Consider the following 27,432-nt stretch of genomic DNA (forward strand, 5'->3'; position numbering starts at 1 on the left):
TATTTCACGGTTATTCATAGGTTGACGTAACTAGACAGAATCTTGATATGGAACTAAATGGAGACAAACCAGTGACTATTTAACAGGGCCGCCATTTGTGTGCGAAGTGCGACTTTGCTGAGGGCTTAGTGCGGGTTTACATTTCACTTCTCACCATCGAATCGATTCGAAGTGAGACTAAGCTAACCAATCACAGTGCACCATTGTGACGCAACGACAACAACACCCCTATGTGAATTAACACTTTGAATCGATTTCATAGTGAGAAGTGAAATGCAAACTGGTACTTCGCTCTCTGATCTTGTATGTGACATAGCCTTGTATTCATACACTAACTGATTTAGAGTCGACAGTTGCACTTTTCTACCTAGGCTGCATTAGGTGTGTAAGTCTGTTATAGTAGTCTTTTATATAATTTTTCAGATGACTACTCTAGGCACTGCTTATAAAAGTTGGAACTGTCTAATACCTGGCAGAGCGTGTTAAGCCTTTGAAAACAGCTGGCTTGTGGGTTGTGGGTCAGGCGACGCAGTGAGCGACCGCCGCGGCCAGATGGGGCAAGCGGACATTGTCCGCAGACTCCGCCACGCTTGAGTGGCGCGCGCGCTCTGTTGCACCGATCTTTCACCTTCGCAATATAGGCGCCTATAAAACCTTGTCATTGCAATTTTGTGACGTTACTTTCATCCCAACACAAACGCGAAGACAACCAGATACGCTGAATAGTTGCGCCCTCAAAAGGAATTTATTTGGGTTCATACCCACTTTAAAAATGTCCAGATTCATATGTTTGGTAGGAAATAGTGTTGTTTTAATTTCAATTAAGTAAATATAATTAGAGTGTAGAACCTAAATACATTTGTTCTAACTGTTGCAGTTATTAGTGTGGGCGATATGTGAAGCCGGCAGCCAAGAGAGCGACAAGGGATTCGTCGACTCTCTGGATTTCGCGCCTCTGTTTGGAGATTCCGGTCTGTAGTCTTTTATTTTACTATGCACCTTGACCAATATAGGTATTTTGACACTTTTTTACGCACATAATTTTGTCTCTTATTTATATATTTATTTTCCATTTTATTTTATATAATTATATTATTTGCTTTATATATTTTTCAGGCGTTACACCTCTTGCTTCCCAACCTATTGCTGCAGCGATGCTCAAAATAGATAAGAGTCAATATCCCCAACTATTCGATACCGTTGTTAGTAGTTCAATTGATTCCTTACAAACTCGAGTGGCTCCTGTGGAAAGTGTGTTTTCCGCTGAAAGTTTTGGTTTTAATCCAATCGCTAGTAAAAGCTTTCACTCGCCACAGAAGTCGGCCAGACTAGTTGCTCAACCAAAACAGCAACGTCCACAACCGCATTTAGTTCCTATAGGGCAGCAACTCAGCCCTTTGCGATATGACATTAGAACTGTTCACGATGCCGACTATAAAGTATATAAACCTGAAGAAAATGAACAAGGCGAGGAGATTTTGTCGGCGTTGAAAAAGAACCCTTCAGTTGCGGCCTATTTTAAACCCGCTGTTACTAACGTTGAAGTAGCTCACCCTTTGAATTATCGCAAAGAAGAACTGGTTGAAAATCCCGAAGTAGAACAAAACTACAAGCAAAATGCTTATATTCCAGGACCTCCACGTCTTCGAAGATACACCAGAGGAAGACAAAGAGAAAACCTAAAAAAGCGCGACGATGACGACGATGATCCTTATGGGTATAAATCTGATTACATCTCCAGGCCTAAGGCCTTCGATAGCGACATCTACAGCAGTGCATACAAGGAAGCAAAAGATCCTAACAAGGATTACGAATATCCATATGGATACGACTCAGGATACGATCATAAAGAATATGAAAGAATAAAATCTTTATCAGAGGCACAAGCGGCAGAAATCAAGAAGAATCCCGAAAATTGTAAAGAGGTGAAAAGGGACGATATGACTTGCATGGTATGCAAAGACGCCAAAACGGGCGGAAATTATGAATCTTGTTCGTATGTGACTGAACCTAAAAACAACAAATACGCTTATTCCAAAGAAAAGAAATATGACAGCAATGACGAACCTGATGAACCCGAGTCCAATCAAAAAGAAGAACCAACGAAACTTGCAAAATACGAGGAATCAAATGACAGTCCCCACAAACATAATGATCACCAATCAGAGTCGAAACCATATGCAAGCTATAAACAGGAGCCCAAGGATGAAGGTAGCTCCGGGGAGAATTATAAGTCCTACTATGTGCACACCACAAAACCAAAACCAAGCGAAGCCTTAAGAGCTGCTGAAAATGACAAATCAGACGAAAATGTGGAATCATTAGTAAAACCTTACAATTATAAAAAGGCTATTCCCGGATTCTATACAGATAACGAACCTAAGAAGGATGTTGAACACGTATTAGCAGAATTTAAGAAAAAAGATAGATCATCATGCAAAAAAGTGCAAAAGAATGGAATGACATGTTTCCAATGTATAGACAAGTCGGGCTTGAAACATGAGGAATGCATGTTTGTTTCAGAGTCAGCGCCCAAGAGTAGTCATCTTGCTTATCAAGAGCTTAAAGAATTTACTTCTAAGCCGCCAGCCCTAGATGCGTCAAACGAAGGTGCCGAAAGCCAAACAGTTTCCACTAGCGCGCCTCCTGCAAAATCAGCCGCTTACGTAATCGCTAATCCAGGTTATGGTAAAAAACTTAAACGAAAGAAGGCTCCACAGGCTCTAGCGACTGCTGCTACCAGTCAAGTAGCCAGTGTGTCAGCTTCCCTGACTTCTACACAACAAGAGAAAGTCCAACGAAGCAAGAGGAGTGTTGAAGACGACGCGGAAGCAAAAGCTGAAATCGTTGACGAAACTAACATCGCGCCGCCCGAAGAGTTCGCTGGAGACAATTCTCATGGTGCATTCTGGGCGGAAACCATGCCCCGTTACAGCGCCGCTTTAGGTGTAACTCTCCCTCAATTTATGTTATCTCGATCAGAACACGAAGCTTCATTCGATGAAACTGTTGCCGGTGCGTAAGTTCTAAATGATGTGCTTTGTCAATACAATCGCATTATTAGTAGAGCGTGTCGATTGAAAAACGCTTTGGACCGAAGCCTGAACAGAAGGTAACAGGTACCTATAGATATTGTTGCGTAACTAAAAAGATTTCACAGACAGACGTGCCGCTAAGTAGCATAAAATGTTTCAAAATAGTCAATATAACTGGAACGTAAAAAAAGTTGAAAGTTTTCAAACGCATGGTGAAAAACTTTTAGAATATTTTAATTATATGCGATGTGATATTAACATGTTGAACTAAGGACTATCGTTGTTTGTTGTTAACTAGTTTTAGATAAATTGAATATTAAAGTATGTACTTATTTTGTTTTTTCCGTGTATTATTTTTATCCTTCCGGTGACCATAGTGTCTACGGTATAATATATAAAGTTAAATATATAAGTTAAAGTAAGTTGTATATAAAGTTGTTTTTTACAGTAGTAGCATGAAATAAACTAACACGCGAATAAACATGTTCAAGAAATTTCTCCAGGGAAGTAGGTAGGTAGGTACCTATTATTAAATTACTTTTTGCCATCATGTTAGGGCACCTGAAAAGATCTACAATTGATATATGACCGACTGATTTACTAATAGCGCAACTCTCGACAGTTGGCATACAATACAAGAACACGGTCAGTGTCCTACATGTCAATACTGTTTTAATGCACCTATTTTTGCTGGTAATTGTCCAAGACACATGCGTCACAAGGAACAGTCGCGTCACGAAAAACAGGCTTCCAGATTTACAAAGAAAGTAATTAATTTCAGTCGCAAACGGCCCATGAAACAGTCTGCTCTGTACAGCGATTATAAATAAAACTGTATGAAAGTTGCCAATAATAAATAGCTAACAGATATCAGACGGGCGTTGTGTTTTGTTCCGCGTGCGTTGAAATAAGTTTGTGAATTGTGAAGACTAATCAAAATATTGATCTTGAGAATCAGGTAAATTAAAATTATACATCACTTAGAATATATGTTATCACTATCGTCACTAGGATAATAAATATAATCAGACATAAATACAATATCAATTCGAAATAAGGAATTATCATCTCATAAACTCTACGTAGCATTTGGTTCGTAATTATCTACAAATTAGTTTTGGTTACCATTTATGATTATGCAAAATGTCGATTATTTTGCAAAACAGATTGATTTTACAGACAACATAGATTTCTTGTCGGTGTGCCAAGTAGCCAACGGAATAAAAAATACATTTATTACGCAGTGATCTATTCAACTCTTAGCTTGGCCACAACATCAAATACCGACTTTATTTTGGTCCCAAAAATCTACGAACTAAATTACCAAGACTTTTTATTTGCTTTCATATTTAGCGAGGTGAAGTTATTGATTTTAAATAAATTGCGATAGAATACCCCATAAGACTATAATGATACCTACCAAAAGAAAGTTAAAGTTCCTAGCCATTTGACTAAATTTTTCTAACTTCACGAATATATGTTCCGTAACTTTTACACAAAACTAAGGGCCTCTCTACAAACTGTTCTACAACCTACAACCCACGAGTATTCTAGACCAACCCGCGCTCACTGGCGCAATTATCACATTTTTATCAATTTATTTTATTTATTTACGAAAACGAAAGATTTTTTATATTTTTCGCTATAAATTTATTTATTTATTTATTAAAATTTTATAACATCATAACAGTAATGATACTAAAGCAATGTTATAAGTACATTAAAAGATACAATTACATAAAAATTAAAAGTATACGACAAATATGTGATTGTGGCGGTGCCTGTCAGCCGGAAGCGTCTTTTTAAACACAAACAGAACATCCATCCGAAAAACTAGATCTGCTATATTGCAGTTCAGCGACCGCGTCCACCTAGTTATATTGCCAAAAAATGTCACAGATCGTTTCGCCTCGCAACATGAACAAGGAGATAGAATATGAAGACGAGCATTTCGTAGACGTGAACAAGTTGCCGTTGAAGCCTCCGCAGCCGGCGCCGACGCCGGAACGCACGCACCGCCGTCCATGGCACCCTGTCATGTGGGACGACTCCATCACGGGAGGCCTAGCTCCGGACCAAACGCTAACCGCACAAGTATGTAATGTAATTATATATACACCGAACAAACTAATGAGTTTCCATCTCTTTTTAGTATAGTTTGAAAACGGAATGAAACAAGTATATTTAGTTCCGTACAAAATTTTAAAGATTTGCAAAATGAGTGCATACGGGCGTATGCACTCATTTTGTACGAAACTAATTACCTAATTAACTTTTCCTATATCAGCATAATATTATATTACTTTATCCCAAATTTCATGATTCTAGGTCATTGGGAAGTACCCTGTAGGTTTTGATTCCTTTGTGAAATCGCAAAATGCACTCATTTTGTATGGAATAAATTACAAATATAACTTGTTTGTGATTTTACTATAAATTACCAATTTTTTTCTCTATCAGTACGGTATGCCCCAACTTTTTGCCTAATTTCATGATTCTTGGTCTATGGGAAGTACCCTAGGTTTTGATCACGTTCCTGAGAAAAAGGCCTTGACAGACGGACAACGAGGTGATCCTATAAGGGTTTCGTTTTTACCTTTTGAGGTACGGAACCCTAAAAATGGTATCAATAACATTTTTCTATGGAATAGCGCGAGGGCATTCCCAGATGGAAAGTGATAATCGCTGCCCAAACGCATCACATCTGTTGCCAGCCTTTCCAGAAGTCGTAAACTCATTTATTGGATCGGAAATACCGCATTTTCTATGTGCTTCGTTGGTTTGATGTATTCAGATTATTAAAGAGCATGCCCAAAGGTCGTATTCACCTTGAGCTTTACTTGCATACATAACCAATCAAACCAAAATAAACCAGCTGTTTTTTTGTTGCTAGGAAGTTGGCATAACAGTGCAAAATTACAGTTGAAAACGTGATCAGTTTATAACAAAAATAAAAGTAAAATGACATGGTTCAATTTGCTAACATCTTTCAAAGTAGGATACGAAAAATTCACAAAATGTAATTAAAATGGTTGGGTAGGTGAGACGAGTCTGCGGAAGAGAATTATACAGATACTTAATATGTCTTGAGTGTTCTTGCAAACACTACACACTGGTGTCGGTGTATTTATCAAGTCATGTCAGATACACGAGTATAATATGCAGTTACTGTCATGTAGTATATTAGAATCGAATATTAGAACTGATGAACCAGTTCTAGTATTCGCTTCTAATATACTACATCTATCTTTACGCAAATCCATTAAAATTTTTGGACTATGTTTACAATTTTCCCTGGCATTTACGATGTGTATTATCTATAAACCGTTGCAGGAGCAGGCGCCAGTGTCGCACGAGTACCCGCATAAGCAACGCATCCGCAACCTCCGCAGACTCATCGCCGACGGGAAGATCAAGCCCACATCAGAAACTCTCATCTTTTTTCTTTGCAATAAATTCGCCGTCTCCGACGAACGACAAAACAAAATTTCCGTTTGAGACTTGTAAATATTTCAAATTATTTAATTTGTGAAAATAAAATACACATGTATATAATTAACAAAAGCATCACATATATGTATGTACTGAAATATTCCTAGCGGAAAGTTAACGTCGGGGTGATAAATACAAAAAAATAATTTTGTAAAAATCTAGCCTTTTAACTTTAATGTTTCCTTATCATAAGAAATGCAGTTTATTGCAGTACCCTCGAATATTAACATAAATCATTTATTCAATATTATTATTACACATATTATTTAAGTTCGAATGTACAAAAGTGGAGCGAGTCGCTCCGCCCGCGCACCGCGCTCGCGAGCGAAAAATTCAAGTCATAGTAGGTACATATAGTTTATATTCCTCATAAAAATTATCTACACACAAGACTTTAATATAAAACAAAGTGGAGCATCCGTGTGGGGCTCGGGAGCTCAGCGCGCGCGGCGCTAGGTGGCGGGCGGCGGCGCGGAGGGCGCGGGCGGCGCTGCGCTCTCCGTCGCGCCCGGCGCCGCCCCGCCCGTCGCCCCGCCCGCCTCCTCGTCTTCCTCCTCTTCGGGGTCGAATTTAAGCATGAGTTGCTTAAACTGGAGACAACATCGATTTATGTACATTATTGGTTTGTTTGAAAAAAAATAATAACCTAGTATCTTACATCTATGTATCTACCATCTCTAAATTGAGCGAGTTTCCGTTTGCATTCATGGCAACGATTTATAAAAAATTAACCTTTAAAGTTTTGGAAATTCGGCTGTGATTTTACAACAGCCGCCTGCCTGATGTCAACTTTATTTAAAATGCTGTTGTTGCCTATCAACTGTCAAGGCTTTCGCCAAAAGCACATCAATATCTCTATTCACGTTGTTTAAATACTAATGGCTTTGCAATTTGATTTTAAATATATTAAAAAAGAAATATTATTCATCTTTTCTGACGTGTCGAAAAACGATACCTTTCAAAATGCAATTAAAAATCAGATTTTAGAGCAGTGCTACCGTCATTCGGAAGAACATAGTTACCTCTAGATAGTCGTCGACGAGCCGCCGACAGCCGCGGTCGTCGAGCTCGTGCTCGTGCTCGGGCTCGGCCAGCTGCGCGATGGTGGCCTTGGGGCTGAACACGGGCGCGTGACGCCGCGACACCGCCTTCTCGTACACCTTCACGTTCTCCGACGGCGAGTATTGGTTGATTTTACTGTGCAATTTACATTATTATTGCGATAGATTAAAACATTTTGAGGTTAAACTCCATCCGTACTACTATTATGAATGCGAAAACCTGTCTGTCACCCTATTACGGCTAAATCGCTAGAGCGATTTTGATGAAATTTTGTATGGATATAGGTCAAACATAGGCAACAGCTAAAAAAACCTTTATTTCTACCAATGCAATAAAAGATAACAGTTGATAAACAGAGTGTCTTCTAGTACAATACAGGACAAACTAAAATATACTTAGACAGGTAATACAACACATTTAATACATTTGTACCATCTTGGTAATGAAAATTTGAATAAATAAATAAACAATACTCACGCGTCAGTGAACCCGTACAGCTGCTTCAGATGCTGCTTGAGCACCAGCAGCAGCAGACAGCCGCGCGCCTGCCGCATGGCGTCCCGCAGCGGCCGCGTGGACACCGGTAACCGCGCCAGTAGGGCTTCGGCTTCTTCTTCGTCTTCTTCCTCGTCCAATGGCTCTTTCTCCTCCGTGCTGGTTTTAACTAAACCCTGTAACGTATTTTATTATTTGCAGGTGTAAAGCCGTAGTATGATGACTATTCGACTCGGTACAGAATTTTTAAATTGATCGCGTCGTGACTAAGACGAGTTTGTTAGTGGAAATCCTTTCAGTTCTTCAGTAAATCTTAGTTCTTTATCGCCACATATCAACAACATTAACTTTACTAAAACAACGAATAAACTAACCTCACGAAAAAGCTGCAATAAATTTGATCCAGATGTGGATATTATAATATCAATGTGGTGTATAATAAAAAGTGGTTCATCTTGAACTTGATATGGGAAGTAACTTAAATTATCTGCCAGGTACAACATTTGATCCAAGGGAGCAGTCTGAAAATAAGAAAAATAAAATAACAGACTATATAATTAAAACAACACTATTTAATTTTTTTAAATAATAAGATCAAGTTGTGATAAAAACTTACGGAAACATCGTCAAACTGTTTGAGTAAAGACAATACCAACGCTCTCCTCTGCGGCCGCGTGTTTCGTAACAAAGAATACAAGAAGCCGTTGAGAGAGGTCGGTAGATCGTCTTGATCTTTTTTCCTGAAAAACAATGTTATAAATTATTAAATCAAATAATTAAATCCGACTTAGATCTTGTACAACATAGAATGCAGAAAATCAATAAAAATATGTGAAAAAACTGAATGTTGAGCAATCTAAAAATTTAGTTGAATTGAACTATTATGGTTAATTTTTCTTACCTAAACCCTCTTATGACGCAATCATTCGAATTTGATTGTAGAATTTTTTGTAACTGATATGAGAGCTTTATTCCTAATTGTGCTTTCATGTGAATGAAACCGGGATACTTCTTATCAATATCTTGCAGATTTTTGTCGGCGGTATGCGATACCGTCACTTCGGTATCTGTACTCATACATATTAAGTAAGGTACAATCTGTAACAAATGGAAAATGTTAATATTCATAAAGCGAGAGCCTTCATCTGTATTCTGAATAATAGATAATAAATGAATATCAAACATACCTGTACAGGATGCACTAAGCCTTGGGCCAAAACCAGCTGCACAACCTTCATAGCACTAGACCTCACAACTGTGCTCGGATGCAGGAACGAACCTAGGATCTGTTTTAAATATAATTGAATCACTGTAGATGCCATACCGGAGGATACATCACCCATTTCTTTGAGGTTTTCTAGTTTTGATCGCTTGGACCCTGAAATACAAAATTTATATTTTAGAAGTCTTTATTAGACTTAGAAGAGATTGTTGTCAGCATGACAAAGCATGGCCTAATGTCGTCATAGTATGTAATAGATGAAAAACTTACACTCCTTATCCTGCCTAATCATCCTTTGTTCCTCTTCTTGTAAGTACATCTCGATGTTCCTGAGTACATCCGCTTTCATTTCTATTGGTGCTAGGTCAGAGGTGAGCAGTTGATGGTAGAACTCCTTCAACTCCGGTTGTAACATGAACTCGTAATGCCGAACGCAAACGGAACCAAGCGCTTTTAGCGTGTGCGTAACAAAGTCCTCGTCTTCCAAACCCACGAAATACATTAAATTAGAATATACTTGCTCTTTGATATCACTCTGCAAAAATAATTTAAAACAAGTTATTATTTTGTTTGTAAATGAAAACGTTATAAAAAGAAAAGCTGATAACAACCGTCATGCTAAATGTGCTATAGGGGAACGTAATGATCATTAAAAGTTGTTTAAAATAGTATTAATAGTTTAAAATAGCAATATTAGTCTTACCGGCAACCCTTCGATTACTTTAGCCTCCGTGAAGTCAAAGTACCGCAGTAGCAACCCCACTATGAACAGCGCCCGCCTAAAATGTGGCCGTGGTAACGATCGCGTTAAATCTGGATTCCGCTGCCAGCTTTGTTTCCACTGAAGAAGCACACCTAAAAGACAAACATTATAAATGTAATAACAATGGAAAACACTGTGCCGACGAGTCGCATTTTGGATTGGATGTCACATTTTGACCACCAAAGATGAAGATACTAGTGTGTGTGACACTTGGCTAAAAATTGTAGTGCATGTGCTTGTATGGGACTATTTACTCCATATATTCCATTTAGACAGCGCGGTTTCAGCTAGGTCTTGACAATAAAATAATTATTAATGTAATGACAATAAAATAATTATTAAATGTACTCACCGTGATATTTATTGAACACGTCCCTAATAAGCTTATAGTTGCGCGTGAGGTTGTTGACAATCGCCGCCAATAACGCTATACACGAGGCGATGACAAGCTGCCCGCGCTGCAGAATCAGCTTCACGGCGTCTTCTTCCAGCTGCGCGAGGAACACTTCGCTCGGGTGTTCCATCAAAGGCACTACGAGTTCTAATGTTGACGCTACCGTTGACATTATCTGTTGTTCATGTTGGTTCTGAAAATAAATGTTTTATGATACGTTACGGGTAGTAAAACAATTTCTATATTAAAGGAAGAGTGATGTTTCAACATAATGAAACAACTATTTTATTGTGAAATATAAAAAAACGACATTTTAACCCTTACCTGGCATTTTAAACTCAAGTATGGTTGTAACGTTAAGGCATGGTTAACTAGTAATTGAGGCCTAATTTTAGCAAATAAATGCAATGTAGAAAGGCACGCCAGAATGCGCTGTGATGAGGCAGAACCTAGAAAAACAAAAAAAAGTATTAGAAACATTAAATTATATAATTATGACATAAAATATCACAAAGTTATAGATATATCTTTGGATTTTACCTTCCGAAGTAGATTCTTCTAACTGAAGCAAATTTTCAATGAGACAGTCAACAATTTGTTGACAAGCTACTAATAAAGATTTAGGCGGTTGATAAATTATTTTCGTGGAATCCTCCTTGTCCTCCTTAGGCTTAAATAACTGAAATGAAATTGTTTTGTTAAAGTTTTAATTACAAAATAAGTTTGGGACACGAGGGAGAAACATGTATTTTTATACTTTACAATTTCATTGTATTGCGTATCTATTGCATTGGTTTATCTTTAAAAAGAAATAAATGTTTGTACTTACACTCATCAACAACTGTTGAAACCACTCTAAGCCCATATCTCTGGAAGATATGACGACATCAGTAATATTGAGGACCTTCCTAGTGAGGGGGTCGGCGGTGGCGGCGGTCATGTCCAGCGTGCCGGGCCGCGACGAGTTGGCACAGGGGCTGAACCACATGTTCTGAAACACTTCCATCACCAACTTCCGGATACCCTCTTCATCATTCACTCTCCTAATCATTTTAACACAGATCTCAGGTATCTTCGGAAACTCTGGACACTCTATACAAATATCCTTTAGAATTTTTATCACACGTTTTCGCACTGACACACCAGTATCCTGAAAAGAGAAAAATAGTTGTAAATTTACCAACAGTTTTGATTTTTTTAAATTAAAGGCTTAACTTGAACAATAACAAAAAATGCGAATATATTACCAGAATCCTACTGGAGAGCATGCCGTAATACTTGTCGATGAGGTCGGGGCGGCTGAGCACGAACTTGCCCACCAGGTCGACGGCGGCCTCGCGCACGGCCGTGGACTGGTCCAGGAAGCTGCGGTTGACGCCGATCTGCATGTCCTGCCTCGCCAGCACCGCCGGGTCCGCCTCCACGATCATCGCTAGGCACTTCATGGCTTTCGTCCTGATGGCTATCGTGTTCTCGCACAATATGACCAATATCTTACGCAGGTACCGGTCAAAACTCTGCGAGAACGACCGCTTCGACGCCAAGTACTGGGAGATCAACTCCGCGCCGCTGTAGTCGATGTACGACTGCATCACTTGGACCTGCGAACCGCCCTGATACCTGAACGGCCGAATTTTATCTAGGAAGAAGTTCTTTCGCCTCTCCACAGTTTTGTACTTTTCTGCCGACATTATTGAGCTCGTTAGTTGCAGTTTCTTATCTTTAGAACTTTTGACGCCGCCGTCGCTGTCCTCGTCCGCTTCGGATTCTTCGTCACTGGTGTCATCTTTACTGTACTTTTTTTTGGACTTGTGTTTGCTTTTACTTTTCGTGGGAGAAGCTTTCGGTTGAACAACCATATCTCTATACCACTGTGTGATATAGAAATGCCGCGCGCAGTTCCAAGCCTGGTCTTTCTGCCCATTGATCGCCAGATAATCGAGTAGTACTCGCTGAAGAAATTCAGTTCTTTCTTCATCCTCATCGAGGCCAGATGTTATATTTTGCTAAAACCATGTAATGAATTTTTATTCATCTAACATTTAAATCTTACACCAGTGTTAGCAAATAACAGACAATAAATATCACCGTTGACATCACACACACAATAAGAAAAAAGCTTTATTGATAAAAGAAAAGTACACATTTTGATCTCAACATAAATAAAAGTCTATACCAGGGTCTGGTTGCCGTCCTTCTCCTCCTCAGCGCGAATGTCCCTGACCACAGCGTCCATGGTGGAGAGTTTGGCGCGTGAGTGCACGCTGTCGCGCCTCAGCCGAGCCGCCACCAGCCCCAGGTACTCCAGCGACGCCACCCGAACTGGCATTTCCATTGTCTTATCTGACATATATTTCACCTAAAATATAATGTTATGTCAGTTACTTTATTCAAAAACTCAGACTTTTGCGGCTGAGAAAGGAACCGGGAAAGTGCTTAGATGAGAGAGTTGAATTCTAAATAGAAAGATAATGAACAGTGTTGGCCAGTGTCAAAAATCATCAGACTGTAAAATTACAACATAAATAACCTTACTAAAGGAAAGGTAAGACCTTGCCCAATAAAAATAATGATTATTCATTTGGAGATCTTTTTAACCGAAACTGAATCCGAATTATGAATAAATAAAATAAGTAATATATAAAATCATGAATTTAAAAAAATGACTCACCAGCATTGTACCAAGCAGACTGAGCAACAGCTCAGTGGCGGGCCACTCGGGCTTGTTGACGGTGGTGAGCAAGTCGTGCACGAAGTTCTCGAACAGGGGCCTGAAGTCTACCTCCTCCGAGCGACTCCGGCACTTGTTCAGGAATGACGTCAGGAACGTGCCACCCACGTTTATTGCTGCTTCGTACTTCGATATTATCAATAGATCTTTGTCTATGTGCTGAAAAAGAATAAGATTTTTGCAAAAATGATATTTAGATACAAGTTTTTATGGTCGTTACAGAAATTTTATTGCAGTCATCACAAGTCAAAAAATCATGTAAGTTGTTGAGCAGTTATCTCGTCGGGAGACATTAGGTGCACAATATGAGTGCACATAATAATGTAATGTCATCCAAACCAAACATGTATGCAAAATTTCAGCTCAATTGGTTAAGATATCCACCCAACAAACATAGTGACATTCACACATATACTCAGACCAATAAAAGCTTGTATAGATAATCAGAATCAATCGAATGTTTGTATGTGAGATCTCAAAATATGGGACATGTAATATTATAGAGCTGACCGGGATAGTTGCCTTGGAATAGAAGCTTGAAGATATCTGTTTCGTATGTTCGAAACAGTATAGAAATAATAAACAAATCTATAAGTGAACACTCACTTTTTTGCTGTCCGACTCTGAATGCTCTTTATCCTTGTCTTTATCCTGTGTCTTGCACATAGTTTCTGGCAATGTGACCACACACTGAACCAGTTGAAGTACAAGCGCCGTTAACATTTGGATGTGTTGGTCTGAGTTCAATTGGAAGGATCTCAAGTTATGTTTCGAACTTGGGATACGTGCAATGGAAGCCAGAATGTCCTCTAATAGCAGCCGCCGGTGCTGTTCGTATTTTGTGAATATCTGAAATATAAAATCGTTACGTTAGATGTGGCAATGTGATATAAACATAGCAAACATAATATAAACTATGATGAATTTATATAAAATATAAATTCATCATATTTGGAGATTCAAAAATTCTTCATGCATATTTTCTCTGTAGAATCTTGCATGAATTATGAAGACAGCGGTATTTATTATTATTTTATAACAACTATATTCTCTCTCATATTGCCGGTTGCGTTCGGGCCTGTGCTGTGACGCCCCGAGCCCGGGGTGAACGTAAAAAATAACCTTTAAAATTCCGAATATTGCCGTGGTTACCTATATTTCACCAATAAATAAGTACACTCATGGATTAATGAGTGTTTGGATAGTACTGACCGTGGTGACGAGCTTGAGCGCGGCGAGCTGCAGTTCGCTGACGTTCTCTACGAAGAAAGGCGAGACGCCGACGGTGGAGGCGTGCAGCACTGTGGTGTCGGTGAGCTGGTGCTGGTGCAGCAGCTCGGCCAGCAGCGTCACGCTCTCGTGCGCGTGCGAGTACAGCTCGCGCACGCCGCGCCCGCCCGCGCCCGCGCCCGCCGCGCCCCCGCCCCCGCCCCCGCCCGCCCCGCGCCGCGACACGCCGCCCGCACCGCCGCCCCGCCGCTTGCGCCCGTCCACTGCTCGCACAACAGCAAGATCACGAGCAATTTAAAGGTCTGTCCCCACACAACAAAAAAGCTTCTGCACGGACACTGGCATTTTATCGAATCATATACAATGTATGCACCGATATTTTTTTACGGTCCTATCACGTCCCAGGCACGCCCCTAATGTTTGGAGACTGTAGCTATTGAACTAGGCTACTTGTATAATACTTACAATATTCTCTCGTTCTTTTACTTCTTATTTATTGCACATAAAAAATAAATTCAGAATTGCATATAAGAAACAAACATTCAATAGTAGACTTATGCCAGAAATGGATTCATATCAGTCTATGCAAACTAGTCCTGAAGTTATAATTCTAATAAATACTTAAAGTAACAAAAAAAAAGTGAAATTATTTATCAAATAATAAAACATACCTTTCTTTTTAGATGTAGTTTGTATACTATATACAGGGTCATATACACAGTAAATTGTGTTGTTTAGCTGAAATTTTATGAACATAATGATTCTATCTATAACATCCTCTAGAAAGACGCGCTTAGGCATGTTAGCAGAGGTCATTATATACAAGGCGGTGAGACACGCGTCCGACGCACACATCACTCTCTCTAACGCGGACTCCATCCAAATCTGTCGCATTTCTTCACTGTCCTCCTAAAATTTTAAAATAAAGTTTAATAAACATAGAAAAAAAGAGATAACGTTGAAACCATAGAAACAATTTGAATGAAATTTCTAACGAAGTTGCAAGCCAAACGAATGTCAATCTTAATTATTCAACTATTCATATCTGTGCTAATATCGTAATTGGGAAAGTGAGTTGGTTTATCCTTTATTCACATCAAATATGGAGCACTGCTTTTTTCTAGTTTAAAATATATTAAACATATCAATTAATAAAAATAATACATACAGGGTCTCCAACAAGGGACATTTTTTCAGCAGCTCTAATATTTTTCTCCAAAATACTTAATAATCGAACTAATCTATCTGAAGGGATTGCTTCCATAGCGCTAAGATTCTTTAATTTAGCTGCTTCAGAACATAACTCTTGCAACTGATAACGTGGTAATAATAGTTCCTCAGGAATATCTGTGCCTTCTGTAAAAATATAGCATAATTTATTAGTTTGAAATAATTTCCATAATATTTAATACCATTAAGCTAACAAATACTTGCCCATTTCATCAGTTATTAAAATATCGTCATCAATTGTTTCAAATACTGTTTCAATTAATTTATTGAATCTTTGATAGGTGTTTGACTCCATCAGTTCGTCTATTGATAACATTTCAATTACAGGTACCAATCTTCTTTCAATTTTCCGTAATTTGGGTCGAACTGAAAGTAAAGTTTTATTTTAAAATTAAAAACTTAATTGAAATATGACCACCCATCCTCCTCATGATATTCGTATTTAAATGATACAAGAAAAATGTCTACATACTATTTATAATGCCTAAAAATGCCCTAGTTAAGGGATTTTCTATATAAATAAAATTGACAACTTTTAGTTTTTTAACACCTACCAATAGCAGCTTCAGCTTCCTCCTTTTTACTAGCTTCCTCATGTTTCCGCTTCACTGCCTCCCAGTTTTTCTCTCTAGCTATGTCAATCGCCTCCCTCTCTTTATCTACACTTGGTGTAGTGTTATTATTTTTTGCTTTTAACGGTATATTATCATCAGAATCTGATTCAACTGTGCTGTTTTTTCTGGATCTTTCTTCACTTGTCGATTCGTGTTTCTTTAATACTCCCTCCTAAATTGCGAAAAATTAAGAATAAGTTAAAACAAGTATAAGTTAAAGAACGGGAAAATAGAGCGACCGCGAGCGCATAATAATAGTTGATCGACAAACAAAAATAAAAAAAATATAAAAAAGACGAACGAAAAGTTTACTTACAGATAAGCGACCAATTTTAACGACGGGGTATCTATTGTTGACACTGGTACTCTTGTTGGGCTCCTGCTTGTCGGCGAGCGCGGCCGGCGTTGCGTAGGGTGCGCCCATCGACGGCTGAGGCACGTGGGGCTCCAGCCGTAGCGGCGACGGCGCCACACTCGCTTGCGCGGGCGACTGGCCTAAGGCACAAAATCAATATACATATAATAAAACAGTAGACAAAATTCTGTACATTGAATAAATTTACATAAAAACTAAATTAGGCCATAGTCATAGTAACAGAGTAAGAATTTGAAAAAAGTATCTGTCTGTTTGTACATGCTAATCTTCGGAACTACTGGACGGATTTGAATAAATCTTTTTTTTGTTATATATAGGGTATAAATTATTTTGAAAACTGGAACTTGATGGAGAACAATGATGGTACAGCTAAACTATAGGAAATATAAAAATGACGCCTTAACAAAGGTTTTTCAGCCTGATGAGCATTTTGTGTTGAGATATAAAAATCGAAGGTCTGGAACACCTGATGTACCCATAATGGTGCAGATAAACAAAAATAATTTATAATACAAAGAACATAAAATTAAAAAAAATATGTACATACCTTGTTCAAAAGCTTTATCTTGAGATTTCATTAAAAGTCTTTGCTGATCAGTTTGGTTTCGTGGTGACATAGATAGGGGATCTTTTTCTTCACCTATGTTAGTGCCAAAACTTCTGTTATCTTGTCCCAGACTATTAAAAAAGACACCATTTTGAGAATTTGATCCAGAGGTGTTTGATAATGGGCTACTGTAGACATTGGAAGAATTTGCATTATTCCACAATGGAGATACATTATTCTGGGCAGTAATATTAACTTGCATGCCTGGTCTAGACTGTGAGGGTGGAGATCCAATATTAACATTAGGAGAAGATTGACATGGAGGGGCCAATAACTGCTGATTTGGAATGGTTGCAGAGTGTATTGCAGGTCCATGTGAAGATGGACTGGAGTGAACAGATGTGTTATGAGGGGAGTAATTATATGATCCAGAGGGTGATAGTCCATTAAATTTTGAAGAGTGCAAATGATTATTGCCCCAATGGTTTCTTTGTTGTTGATCAAACACACTTGGATTCACATTCAATATTGCTTTTAATAATTCTGGAGTAGCTTGTTGAGGGCCAGGACTAATTGCATTTGGTATGCTTTCATCTTTGAGGTCTCTGAAAATAAAATAGAATTATAATAATTATACTTCGTGAATTGATTTCTAAATTTTTATAAAATCTTAAGTGGAAATTAAGTTTTTTACTAAATAAAAAATTTTTTCTTACATGTGCTGTACTGATGTTTGCATAAGAGATTGTAATAGTAAGGAAACTAAGTTTTCATCCTGTGTTGCTAGTAGTATAGCAGCTTCTTCTGCTACCCTAGGATGGAATAGCTGAGACTTGTTGTTTAATGTTGATGGCAATGGCGTAGGGAGTGGTAACACTGGTAATACTGAAATAAAAAAATATATTTTTAGTAATACCATTGCAGAATAACTCACATTAATGTTTATCTACCACACTCTCACACATTGCAACACTTGACAAGACACACTTGACAAGGTGCATATGTGATTATGTTGTTATATATATAAATAAATTATAATATAAACCAGGAATAACATATTATAATGTCTTCCTAATGTTAGCTTGTGTGTATGCGTCCCGCAAGGGACGTCGTCATCTGACCACCATCTCATACCGATAATTAAGTAATATAGTTTTACAACAGTAAATTTTGTTTTTATTTATGTTAATACTAATAATGTAAATATGAAAGTTGATTCAACCACTCTTTTGGTACTGGGATGATTTTAATAATTTTTGTAAGTAATTTTAGGCAGTTTTGACGCCATTTAATTGTCCATGTAAAATTAATAATTCGTTTTCTGTCTCTCCTGAAAAATTACTAAAATTTACTTATATGGTGATATAACAATGATGATATGGTGCTTTTTATCAAAAAATTTGTCAAGTTTGTATCTGTGCATGAATGTATTGTTTATCTATTGTTGTCTGGTGATCCTGCATGCAAGGGATTCAACAGCTAATAAATCAAGTAAACATTTTTAAATAAAGTAATAATTTTATTCTGCAAATTATATTTTTATTACACACATTAAAAAGATCTTCATTGTCATTAAAAATTAGGTTAGATCAAAATTAGATATTAATAGGTAAACAAAAATTAAGTGATTACTGTATACACTGCTTATGAAAAGTTGAGGCTGTTTCAAATAGATGAAAGAACTCAGTCAAAACTTTGAAACTTTCACTAGTTTTAGGATTGATAAGAAAGGTTTACTATCTGATGTGCTATGCTATGTTATTGATTGGTAGTTTCAACTATTATTATTTTTAGTGTGATTTTAAATAAGAAATGGACAACAAGGTGGCTAGTTTGTGAATTTCATCATATCATCATCAGTCAGATACAGACATTCTAAATAATAAAAAAAATATTGTCTGAGACAAGATACTGTTAACATGTAAACAAAACCATCTCATTTAAATGTTTTGCATTTTAAAATGAATAATACAATATTGTAATAATTATGTAATAATAAACTTTATTGATTTTCATATTAAAATATAACCGTAAAAGCAATTAGAAAATTAAAATCAAGAAATTAAAACATTATACTTACGGTCTGTCAAACTGGCGACACCTGCTAATGTAGTAACAGGGACACTTGGAATATCCCTCTCATTCATTTTGGTGTTTTAGATGCACTTATTTATAGTATTTTATTTTTCCACGTCCAATATCACTCGCCTAAAAGAAAAGAAAGTGTTTGCTGTTGTACTGAAACACACACAGTTTGAAGTTGTTTGCGTAGCGCCAGATTCCATTTTCATGTAACTTTCCCCATGTATTACACTTGACAGAATGATAACTGAATTACATTTCTTGTTGATTTATCGTTATTTCGTGGTAAACGTTATTAAATAACTTTTTATCTCTATAGATTGTTGTGAAAATGGGGCAGCCGTCAATTTGATGCTTTGTTGTGCGTTGTGCATCAAAGCGAAGGTCAGCGCATCTAGCGACACTCCCAAGATTCTAAAGAGAAAATTTGTTTGCGCGAACGAAAACTGTATTTCGGGTAATTTTATCGAAAAATACTCACTGAAACATTGTTAAATCTATTAAATTTTATATAACCAGGACAAATCAAACATATTTCCAACATTTAGATCAAGTAATATTAATCAAGTGTTGCCATTATATAACCTACAATAATATAACGGAATATGTAGTAGAATGTAGTAGATAAAATTAAATGTAGGTAGTTGAGCGTTGAGCTATTGAGCACAAGCTCATTCGATCCTATTTGTATTGTACCTATCAAGTACTGATCCAACCCACACGCTTTTATCGATTTCTCCTAATGAATTGAAGTTACCATCTAATCAATTTTATTGAAAAGTATTGTAGTTTTTTCTACTTGCAAAAATTTAATAAAAAGAACTATGTCCACCAAAATCCTTGAAGCGCAAAATTTTATTTGGAAAATTTAAGTACATTGGATTACAAAGTTCAGTTCAGTGCAGGCTAGTTTCATGAAATAAGCAGTAGAAATAGGAAGGCACAGTGTGACTCTGCGGCTATAACTTCAGTAGACAGATAAAACTTTCTTTGCCCTTGACATTTTGGTCCTTGATTTAATGTCTATGGTTTATAAAAGACTTGGCTTGCGCCGCTTGATTATAGGTACAACATTGGTACAACATTATTACGTACAGATGATGGTTGTATGGACTTAGATCACTTTGCCTTTCCACATGGATAAACGAAACCAAAAAAAAGTCTATGGTAATTTGGATATTGTTAACTGTCAAAGTCAATCTACGCTATGAGGTAGGTAGCTGTAGGTACCTATTTATTTATTGTCAATGTCAATTCAATCAATCAATGCCTGCCTAAATTTTATGGTTTTTAAAATAATATTGTGAACTTTAACCTTTACTCTAAATAATAGTTTTACCTGTGAGTTTTACTGTACTTTGGACCAAAGAGTGGTTTTGATTGGTAAATGTGAATGTATGTAATCTCATCAACCGTTCTTTGACTTTGCGTGACTTTGTGTTTGACGCCTGCATCACCGGTGCGGTGATTAGAAATTCATTTACTCATTGTAAAGCACAGAGATATATCGTCTCGTTGTACTCAACTGTATTGAAAATGAATTCATACAATCAATGTATGAACTCCATGTCATGGTATATCAAATATGTGGGTTTGCCAATAACGTTAAGTATCTCTATTTACGGTTTAATTATGCATATAACTCGGCGGAGACGTAGAGCGGCTTTGAGAAATAAGGTAATTTTTGTTTTGTTTTAATCTTCCTATAAGTATAATTTCTTTACTTCTCATTACATTTATTCTTTACTTTCAATTTAACTTTGATGCTGTAAAATATATATTATTGTGGTTTTCTCAGGTTGTTGTTATAACTGGAGCCAGTTCTGGCATTGGGGAATCTTTGGCACATGCCTTTTATGATCAGGGAAGCAAAGTAGTTCTTGTAGCAAGGCGTCTTAAAGAACTGAGCCGTGTTAAGGATGACTTGATATCTAAGAAATTGGTAAGATATTTTAAACAAATCTGTTGTGGATTCTGTGTGCATTAGCTGTTTTGTATTTATTTCTTTAAGTCAGTGTACTGGAAATGCCCTATGCCATCAAAAACATGCTGTAAAAAACCTAAGGCTTGCAGGGCAGTTTTTCTACTGTAAAAAGTTGTGAGATCCATGTTACCAAGTTGATTAATTTATTTAGTCCCTACGTAAGGGACCTTCTGTCTTAAATTATTATGCAAGTTATTATTAAAAATCTTTAAATTAATATTAAAAATATTTTAAGTTTTAAATAAATAGATCGACTTGGCCATGCCGCGAGCTGCGAGACTTGGTTTTTACAGCATGTTTTTGATGGCATCTCACTTTGTTTTGTAGTCATAAGTCGAATTTGTATGGAAAGTAGTTTTTCAACATAGTTTCCTATTGGAATGTTGTTCAATTTCATAGACTAAACACACCCTTTCCATTATAACTGCAAATGTAACTTTATAATTTCCTATATTTATATGGGATTACAAAGTTGGTGTATTTAGAAAACTGGACCGAAATTCCAAAATTTTAGGTTTTCCCTTGATATAGATACTAAACACTAATTGTATTCTAAATTTGAAGCTTCTATGTCTGCTAGAAGAGACTTTTGATGATCAGTCAGTGAGTGACATAATCAAGAAACTTTATAACAAGTTAAAATTCTGTTACTACTGGTTCAAATTGAATGAAATTTGAAATTTACAGTGTTTATACAATACCTGCTTAATTATTGAAAATGCAGGCTTCCTGTTTTATCCGCAATGAAGTTATTGGGGTTCAAAATTGGCTTGAATTGCTTCGAGAAAAGGATGGTACGGCCGTGCCTTTTTTTTGCTCAACTTGCGGTGGCACTGCCAAGCCCCCAGATAAATGTTAAATTTAATTTTCAGGTGATTCCCAGCCCAGAACCTTTGGTGTTAGAATTAGATCTTGCAAATGTAGATCAGATGACAGCATTTGTTAAGAAAGTATACACTGTATGTGGTCATATTGATATTTTGATTAATAATGGTGGAATATCTCATCGTGCATCTATACTTAATACAGATATGAAAGTATTTAGACAGATTATGGAAATAAATTACTTTGGAACAGTTGCATTGACTAAAGGTATTATTTTCTTTAATTTTCTTGTGATGATTATAATCAGCATCCAGAAGCTTCCACATAAAATGTTAGTTTTATAAATATATCTTTATACCAGGTACCTAACTAGTTATGTAGTGTCTGAACGGAGACAACAATTTCATTTGTTATTAAGTACAAAAGCTTAATTCATCATGATGACCATGATACTTGCCAGGTATTACACTTAGCCCCATCTGCACGAGCAATAACTATGATGTATTTTTTAGCTAAATTGCATCAGGTGATAAAGATTTGCTTATCAATTGGTATTTAATTTTGTAGACCATTGTTACTCATATCTTTTTTTTTCCCTGAGGTTATAAATAGATATTTCACTGTCAAATTGTCTTTGTAATTTATAAAAAATAACAATGTAACTTTATAGGTATTGTTTAACAGTAACTGACTGTCATAGTGAATATGTTACAAAAACAAATAGATTGTTAAAGGTTTAAAAAAAGTTACTATGTATTCATGGAATCTTTATTTTTCAGCTGCTCTACCGAACATGATTGAAAGGAAGGGTGGCCAAATTGCATTTATTAGTTCAGTACAAGGATTAATAGCAATCCCAGATCGTGCAGCATATGCTGCATCTAAACATGCTTTGCAAGCATTTGGCGATTCCCTTCGTGCAGAAATGCATCAACATAACATTGAAGTATGTGTTATAAGCCCAGGCTATGTAAAAACAGCCATCTCATTGAATGCTTTGACAGGTTCTGGAACCACTCATGGAGGTAAATATTTTGTTACTTTATATGAATTGGTTTTCTATTGTTTATTGATTTCCTTTGTATTATTCCTATATTATATTATTATTTCCAAACATAAAAAATTGCTAGCTGTGCCCCGGGTTTTCACTCCTATAGGAATTTCTGGATATGGTATAGTTTTTATTTCACACATGTATCAAATTTTTTTCATCTTGTTTCGTCACTCACATCCAAACTCTATGTATAGTATGTCCCTATAAAACCTATACGTAAGTGAAATCACATTTTTTAATAATGCTCAATTTTATATTTTTCAGTAATGGATACAGGTACTGCAGCCGGTTTCAGTGCAGATTATGCTGCAGATCAGTTTTTGAATGCCATTACAAATAAAAAGAAGGAATTTATTCTCAGTCAACTGCTCCCAAGGTTTGCAATATTCATCAGACAGGCAGTACCATCGTTATATTTTTATATTATGTCCAAGCGTGCAAATTGAATTTATGATATTGTTTATTATGTGGTTCACAAAGTTTTATGAAGTGAACAGAGTTTATTTGTTATTTCATTACTTAAGATTAAGGTAAATATCTATTTCTAATTTAAGAATATCAATGTCAAAATGCTCTTTTAAAATGAAGTCCAACTTGTAATTACAATTGTAGTACATTTATGTTATCATTTAATTTATACTTTGGCTGATTAAAATAAAAACCTAGTAACTCATTATTTTATAATTTTTATTTATAGCTTAGGACCTAGACTAGTAACTAAAATAAATAATGATACTAGGTATCAATTTTGAACAGCCAACTTGCTTGATGCCAGTCCACATTTGGTTCTGTCACAGTTATGTAGTCCTTTGTATGGAAGGTCCTAGTATTTTTAGACTGCAACCTGAAACTTGTAGGTAGAATGTAGGTTTATACTTACTGATTTATCAGATAATGTATTTATATTGTTACTTTTTATTCTTATTATGAACTATATTTGGTTAAGGTTTCTGGGCATTGTGAATAAGACAGGAAGTGTCTAGTATTTCAATATTATTGAAATAAATTTGTTAACTTTCATGTTTGTTATGTATTTTAAACATGACATGACACAAAGCTTTTGTTATTCAACACTTACACCTACTATTTATTGCCTTCGCATATGCAAAATTTTTCACAAGCTATAATTTTCACTCCAACCAAGTGCAACTAAGTTGCAATTTCGATGGTTAAATTATAATAGAATAAAAACATTACATATTATAATTTTTAGATGAAACGAAAACTATAAGTCAAGTATAATTATATTATATATATCTGTTAAGTCCTGAGAATGTGGCCCTGGTTCTAAATTCCAATATATAATTCATTAGAATATAAAATATTAACATGGAATCCACATTATCAAATTAAAGAAAATAATGTAGTTTAAAATACTTTATTGCACATTAACAGTGGTCATGTTGTATCACTGTTAGTATAATTTATTTTCAACATAACTTCTAACAACCTACTTTAGTCCATAACTAAAAAAATATTATATTATAAAGAAACATTCTTTGTACAGGCTTGTTCATCTAATTCTATATAGTTAATAATATTTTCACATATACAGCTTCCTACAACTTAATTACAGCAGTTTGGTTACTTACAGAAACAACACAATCGGCTACAAACTTAATCTGAATTTTTACTATCAGCATGTCAGGCACAATGCTAATTTTATAAGCTATGTGAAGAATCCTATTTAAATATATTATATAGTCTCCATAGACAAATGGCAGCAGCAGCTACAGAAACTGTATTATGTAAAATGATTTTTCTTTTGTTATCTGTGTGAACAAGTACAACAGGTGATGCAGATGTGAGATCGCTCAACAATGGGAGCCTTGCAAGGTGACGACGGTTCTTTTCTTCTTGATATTTACAACATGGGTCCCATTGCCATGATAATGTGTAACAACCAGCGCACAGGACTGACACTACTCCAAATGGAGCACATGCTAAAGAACTCCATGCAAGACCTGTAAAACAAATTTAAAGCTTCTGTAAAAATAATGTTCATGTAGTATTTAGTGTGTGAGACAATTGTGTATGCAAGAAAATTTTATGTATGCAAGAATACCTTGCATACATAAAATTATTATTTTAGGTTAAAAAATTTAACTATGATTTAAAAGTTGTTAATTTAATATTTCTAGTGAAGAATCTTTTGTATTTTAACCTTATTTTGTTAAATTAATTTGTCAATTGCAATAAATCAGTATTGAATTGTTATCCAGTAGCCGGCAACTGTTCAAAAGGTGATGGGTAATATACATCCCATTTTAAAAATTAATCAAAAATGCAACTTTCTATGTATAAAGTTATAATTTTCAAGCATGATTACTAAGTGTCCTACTAGATAAATACTAGCACATCAAAGTAGTATTTTAGAATCAGTAGGTTGTGGTAATTCAAGGTGAAACTCTGCATACCTATTTAGTGTAAAAATGATTTATTTTGCAGTCATAAAAAATTCTAAAGTGTTAATTGAAAAACCAACCAGAAGCAATGCTGCAGAGTCCACTGTAAACAGAGACTTTATGTAAGAGGTTTCCAACATAAATCCAACGAGCTGTTTCTTCACCAAGGGGCTCTGGTTCAATTACGATAACACTAACGCCAGCCTCCAGTGCTCTTTCCAATTCCATTTCAAATTTGATGTGAGCATTTTCACTGTCATAAACTTCTCTGATGATTGCGACACTTGATGGCTTGAGTTCACTGCAAAACAAAACAATTTCCAAAGTTGCAAATATTCAGAGTTTATTAAACATTTAGTGGAACCTCGTTTGAAAACTAAGGAAAGATGATAATAGTTATTCCAAAAAATCTGGAAAAAATAAATTTAGGATCTACTATTATTTACAAACCTGTCACTTTCATCACCTGCCATTTTAGCTATAGACAAAATATAGATGAAAAAGTGATGAGCGACTTCGCGAGTCCATAGACAACAAAATAGCATAATGAAGTAACGTTGCTACAATATCGTTATTAAAATCTACATAGCAAATAGGAGAAAAATGCTGGCTGTTTTGTAAAATAGAAGCGACATGAACGAAAGAAGCGCGTGAAGAACTACTTTAGATGTGCACTGTAAGAACAATGTTCTTGTATCTGTGAGTGGAGCCACAAGCCCATAGATCAACAAAAAGAAATGTAAAATATAAATAATATTTGATCAATTCCTTTTTACGGCATATAATGTACCTACTAGTAAATCAAGGTCACTGATATAAAAACATTACATAGGTATCAAAGTTGAATATTTAAAAAAACATAGATTTAGAAAGGTGCCCCCATGGAATAGGGCATATTATGCAAAGCTCAGTGCAGATGGCGCTACTGGTATAACTAAGGTACACAAACATTGCCAATGGAGGCAAAAAGCGCCAATTTTCAATATTGTTGCAGATTTACGACCAATAATACCTTCTACGCAATCCTGATGAGAGTTTAAAGGAAAAAGGAAGGATTTAGTGGATTATCCCGAAAATAATAACACTATTTTAGGTTATGTTTTGCATCATTTGGTTAACTGTGGTCATAAACTGATATAAACTTGATTTTGACTGAAGATCTTACCTGTATGAAGTCCATAAGTCTTCACGTATGAAGTGTTCCAAGCTTCTTTTCAACCGTTAACTGGCTCGAAAATTTTCCCAGTTTTCGAAGTTTTTTATCTTATGGAAAACGATTTTTCCCAATATTTTTGTATATTTTCACAAACAAATGCTTACATAATGAAAGGATTAATAAAGTACTCTAAAATAGACATAGCAAAAGAGCAAAAGGCGGCAAAGCTTTTGTGTACCTAACATACAGTGTTGTACTCTGGCGGGATAAATGTGCAGTAGTATTCCCTATTAATAAATATTAATGAAGGACATTTTTAGTTTTCGCTATTGACCATAAGAAATCACAATTTTTAAAAGAATACTGTTTATGTTCAAACGACGTATGTATGCGACTGCCACTAGATGTCGGTATGTAGCTAGTCGTAAAAGTCATATCTGATGCTTTTAGGCGACTTGAATAAAATTTACTAGTGTTAGCAATAAATAACATAGGTACTTACTCGATGAGAAAGATTAAAAGATATTTGTTAAGGAAATTCATAAGAATGCAATGGTGGTGCTAGTATGCAAATTGGCAGTACTCTTTATCATGCCAGCTACACACTATCGACATGGCAAACACTAAAGCTTCGTTCAAACTGAGGCAAATCCCGCGATGGACGCGGGACGCGATTTGCTCAAATTGACGCGAATGGTCGCAAGAGCTGCAGCGAAATATACCTAGGTACGTGGG

The 27,432-nt window shown here is 36.1% G+C and overlaps 5 protein-coding genes across 5 annotated transcripts; 3 read left to right on the forward strand and 2 right to left on the reverse strand.

Annotated features, from left to right (window-relative positions):
- The first annotated feature begins 569 nt into the window (after positions 1–569).
- On the forward strand, positions 570–3,375 carry LOC128683937 (uncharacterized protein). The gene is made up of 3 exons (XM_053770052.2): positions 570–793; positions 878–971; positions 1,117–3,375. The coding sequence occupies exons 1-3, from the start codon at positions 773–775 to the stop codon at positions 3,021–3,023; spliced, it is 2,022 nt and encodes a 673-aa protein (XP_053626027.1). The 5' UTR covers positions 570–772; the 3' UTR covers positions 3,024–3,375.
- A 434-nt stretch (positions 3,376–3,809) lies between these two features.
- LOC128683462 (uncharacterized) lies at positions 3,810–6,684 on the forward strand. Its single transcript, XM_053769137.2, has 3 exons — positions 3,810–3,993; positions 4,935–5,129; positions 6,369–6,684. Exons 2-3 carry the CDS (start codon positions 4,953–4,955, stop codon positions 6,531–6,533), a joined length of 342 nt encoding a protein of 113 aa, XP_053625112.1. The 5' UTR covers positions 3,810–3,993; positions 4,935–4,952; the 3' UTR covers positions 6,534–6,684.
- Positions 6,685–6,870: 186 nt separating this feature from the next.
- LOC128683461 (nipped-B protein) lies at positions 6,871–19,868 on the reverse strand. The gene is made up of 27 exons (XM_053769136.1): positions 19,755–19,868; positions 19,272–19,399; positions 17,908–18,076; positions 17,192–17,796; positions 16,585–16,763; positions 16,209–16,440; positions 15,859–16,020; positions 15,593–15,780; positions 15,096–15,333; positions 14,407–14,687; positions 13,801–14,043; positions 13,135–13,353; positions 12,640–12,822; positions 11,711–12,469; positions 11,293–11,613; positions 11,004–11,142; positions 10,788–10,912; positions 10,422–10,656; positions 10,010–10,161; positions 9,577–9,841; positions 9,272–9,462; positions 8,986–9,182; positions 8,701–8,824; positions 8,459–8,605; positions 8,067–8,260; positions 7,550–7,724; positions 6,871–7,117 (listed from the first exon to the last, which is right to left on the reverse strand). Exons 2-27 carry the CDS (start codon positions 19,336–19,338, stop codon positions 6,980–6,982), a joined length of 5,928 nt encoding a protein of 1,975 aa, XP_053625111.1. The 5' UTR covers positions 19,339–19,399; positions 19,755–19,868; the 3' UTR covers positions 6,871–6,979.
- A 609-nt stretch (positions 19,869–20,477) lies between these two features.
- Positions 20,478–24,156, forward strand: LOC128683636 (uncharacterized protein). The gene is made up of 5 exons (XM_053769465.2): positions 20,478–20,950; positions 21,072–21,215; positions 22,130–22,349; positions 22,862–23,107; positions 23,401–24,156. The coding sequence occupies exons 1-5, from the start codon at positions 20,810–20,812 to the stop codon at positions 23,580–23,582; spliced, it is 933 nt and encodes a 310-aa protein (XP_053625440.1). The 5' UTR covers positions 20,478–20,809; the 3' UTR covers positions 23,583–24,156.
- Positions 24,157–24,684: 528 nt separating this feature from the next.
- On the reverse strand, positions 24,685–26,063 carry LOC128683637 (transmembrane protein 11 homolog, mitochondrial). Its single transcript, XM_053769466.2, has 3 exons — positions 25,992–26,063; positions 25,622–25,842; positions 24,685–25,100 (listed from the first exon to the last, which is right to left on the reverse strand). Exons 1-3 carry the CDS (start codon positions 26,012–26,014, stop codon positions 24,820–24,822), a joined length of 525 nt encoding a protein of 174 aa, XP_053625441.1. The 5' UTR covers positions 26,015–26,063; the 3' UTR covers positions 24,685–24,819.
- Between the last annotated feature and the right edge of the window lie 1,369 nt (positions 26,064–27,432).

The sequence above is a fragment of the Plodia interpunctella genome, chromosome 3 (assembly GCF_027563975.2).
Source record: "Plodia interpunctella isolate USDA-ARS_2022_Savannah chromosome 3, ilPloInte3.2, whole genome shotgun sequence".
NCBI classification, from domain to species: domain Eukaryota; kingdom Metazoa; phylum Arthropoda; class Insecta; order Lepidoptera; family Pyralidae; genus Plodia; species Plodia interpunctella.

Bases quoted from the DNA above. Each gene is read 5' to 3' on its own strand.
- LOC128683937 (XM_053770052.2), top strand. From the start codon at position 773: ATGTCCAGATTCATATGTTTG. The intron at 794-877 runs GTAGGAAATAGT...TAACTGTTGCAG, and splicing joins TGTCCAGATTCATATGTTTG to TTATTAGTGTGGGCGATATG. The intron at 972-1,116 runs GTCTGTAGTCTT...TATATTTTTCAG, and splicing joins GCCTCTGTTTGGAGATTCCG to GCGTTACACCTCTTGCTTCC.
- LOC128683462 (XM_053769137.2), top strand. From the start codon at position 4,953: ATGAACAAGGAGATAGAATATGAAGACGAGCATTTCGTAGACGTGAAC. The intron at 5,130-6,368 runs GTATGTAATGTA...AAACCGTTGCAG, and splicing joins ACCAAACGCTAACCGCACAA to GAGCAGGCGCCAGTGTCGCA.
- LOC128683461 (XM_053769136.1), bottom strand. From the start codon at position 19,338: ATGAATGAGAGGGATATTCCAAGTGTCCCTGTTACTACATTAGCAGGT. The intron at 15,781-15,858 runs GCAAGTATTTGT...ATATTTTTACAG, and splicing joins TTTAATAACTGATGAAATGG to AAGGCACAGATATTCCTGAG. The intron at 10,162-10,421 runs GTGAGTACATTT...TTTGTCTTTTAG, and splicing joins CGTGTTCAATAAATATCACG to GTGTGCTTCTTCAGTGGAAA.
- LOC128683636 (XM_053769465.2), top strand. From the start codon at position 20,810: ATGAATTCATACAATCAATGTATGAACTCCATGTCATGGTATATCAAA. The intron at 20,951-21,071 runs GTAATTTTTGTT...TGGTTTTCTCAG, and splicing joins GAGCGGCTTTGAGAAATAAG to GTTGTTGTTATAACTGGAGC. The intron at 23,108-23,400 runs GTAAATATTTTG...TATATTTTTCAG, and splicing joins TTCTGGAACCACTCATGGAG to TAATGGATACAGGTACTGCA.
- LOC128683637 (XM_053769466.2), bottom strand. From the start codon at position 26,014: ATGGCAGGTGATGAAAGTGACAG. The intron at 25,843-25,991 runs GTTTGTAAATAA...TTTGTTTTGCAG, and splicing joins GCAGGTGATGAAAGTGACAG to TGAACTCAAGCCATCAAGTG. The intron at 25,101-25,621 runs GTTGGTTTTTCA...TTTGTTTTACAG, and splicing joins ACTCTGCAGCATTGCTTCTG to GTCTTGCATGGAGTTCTTTA.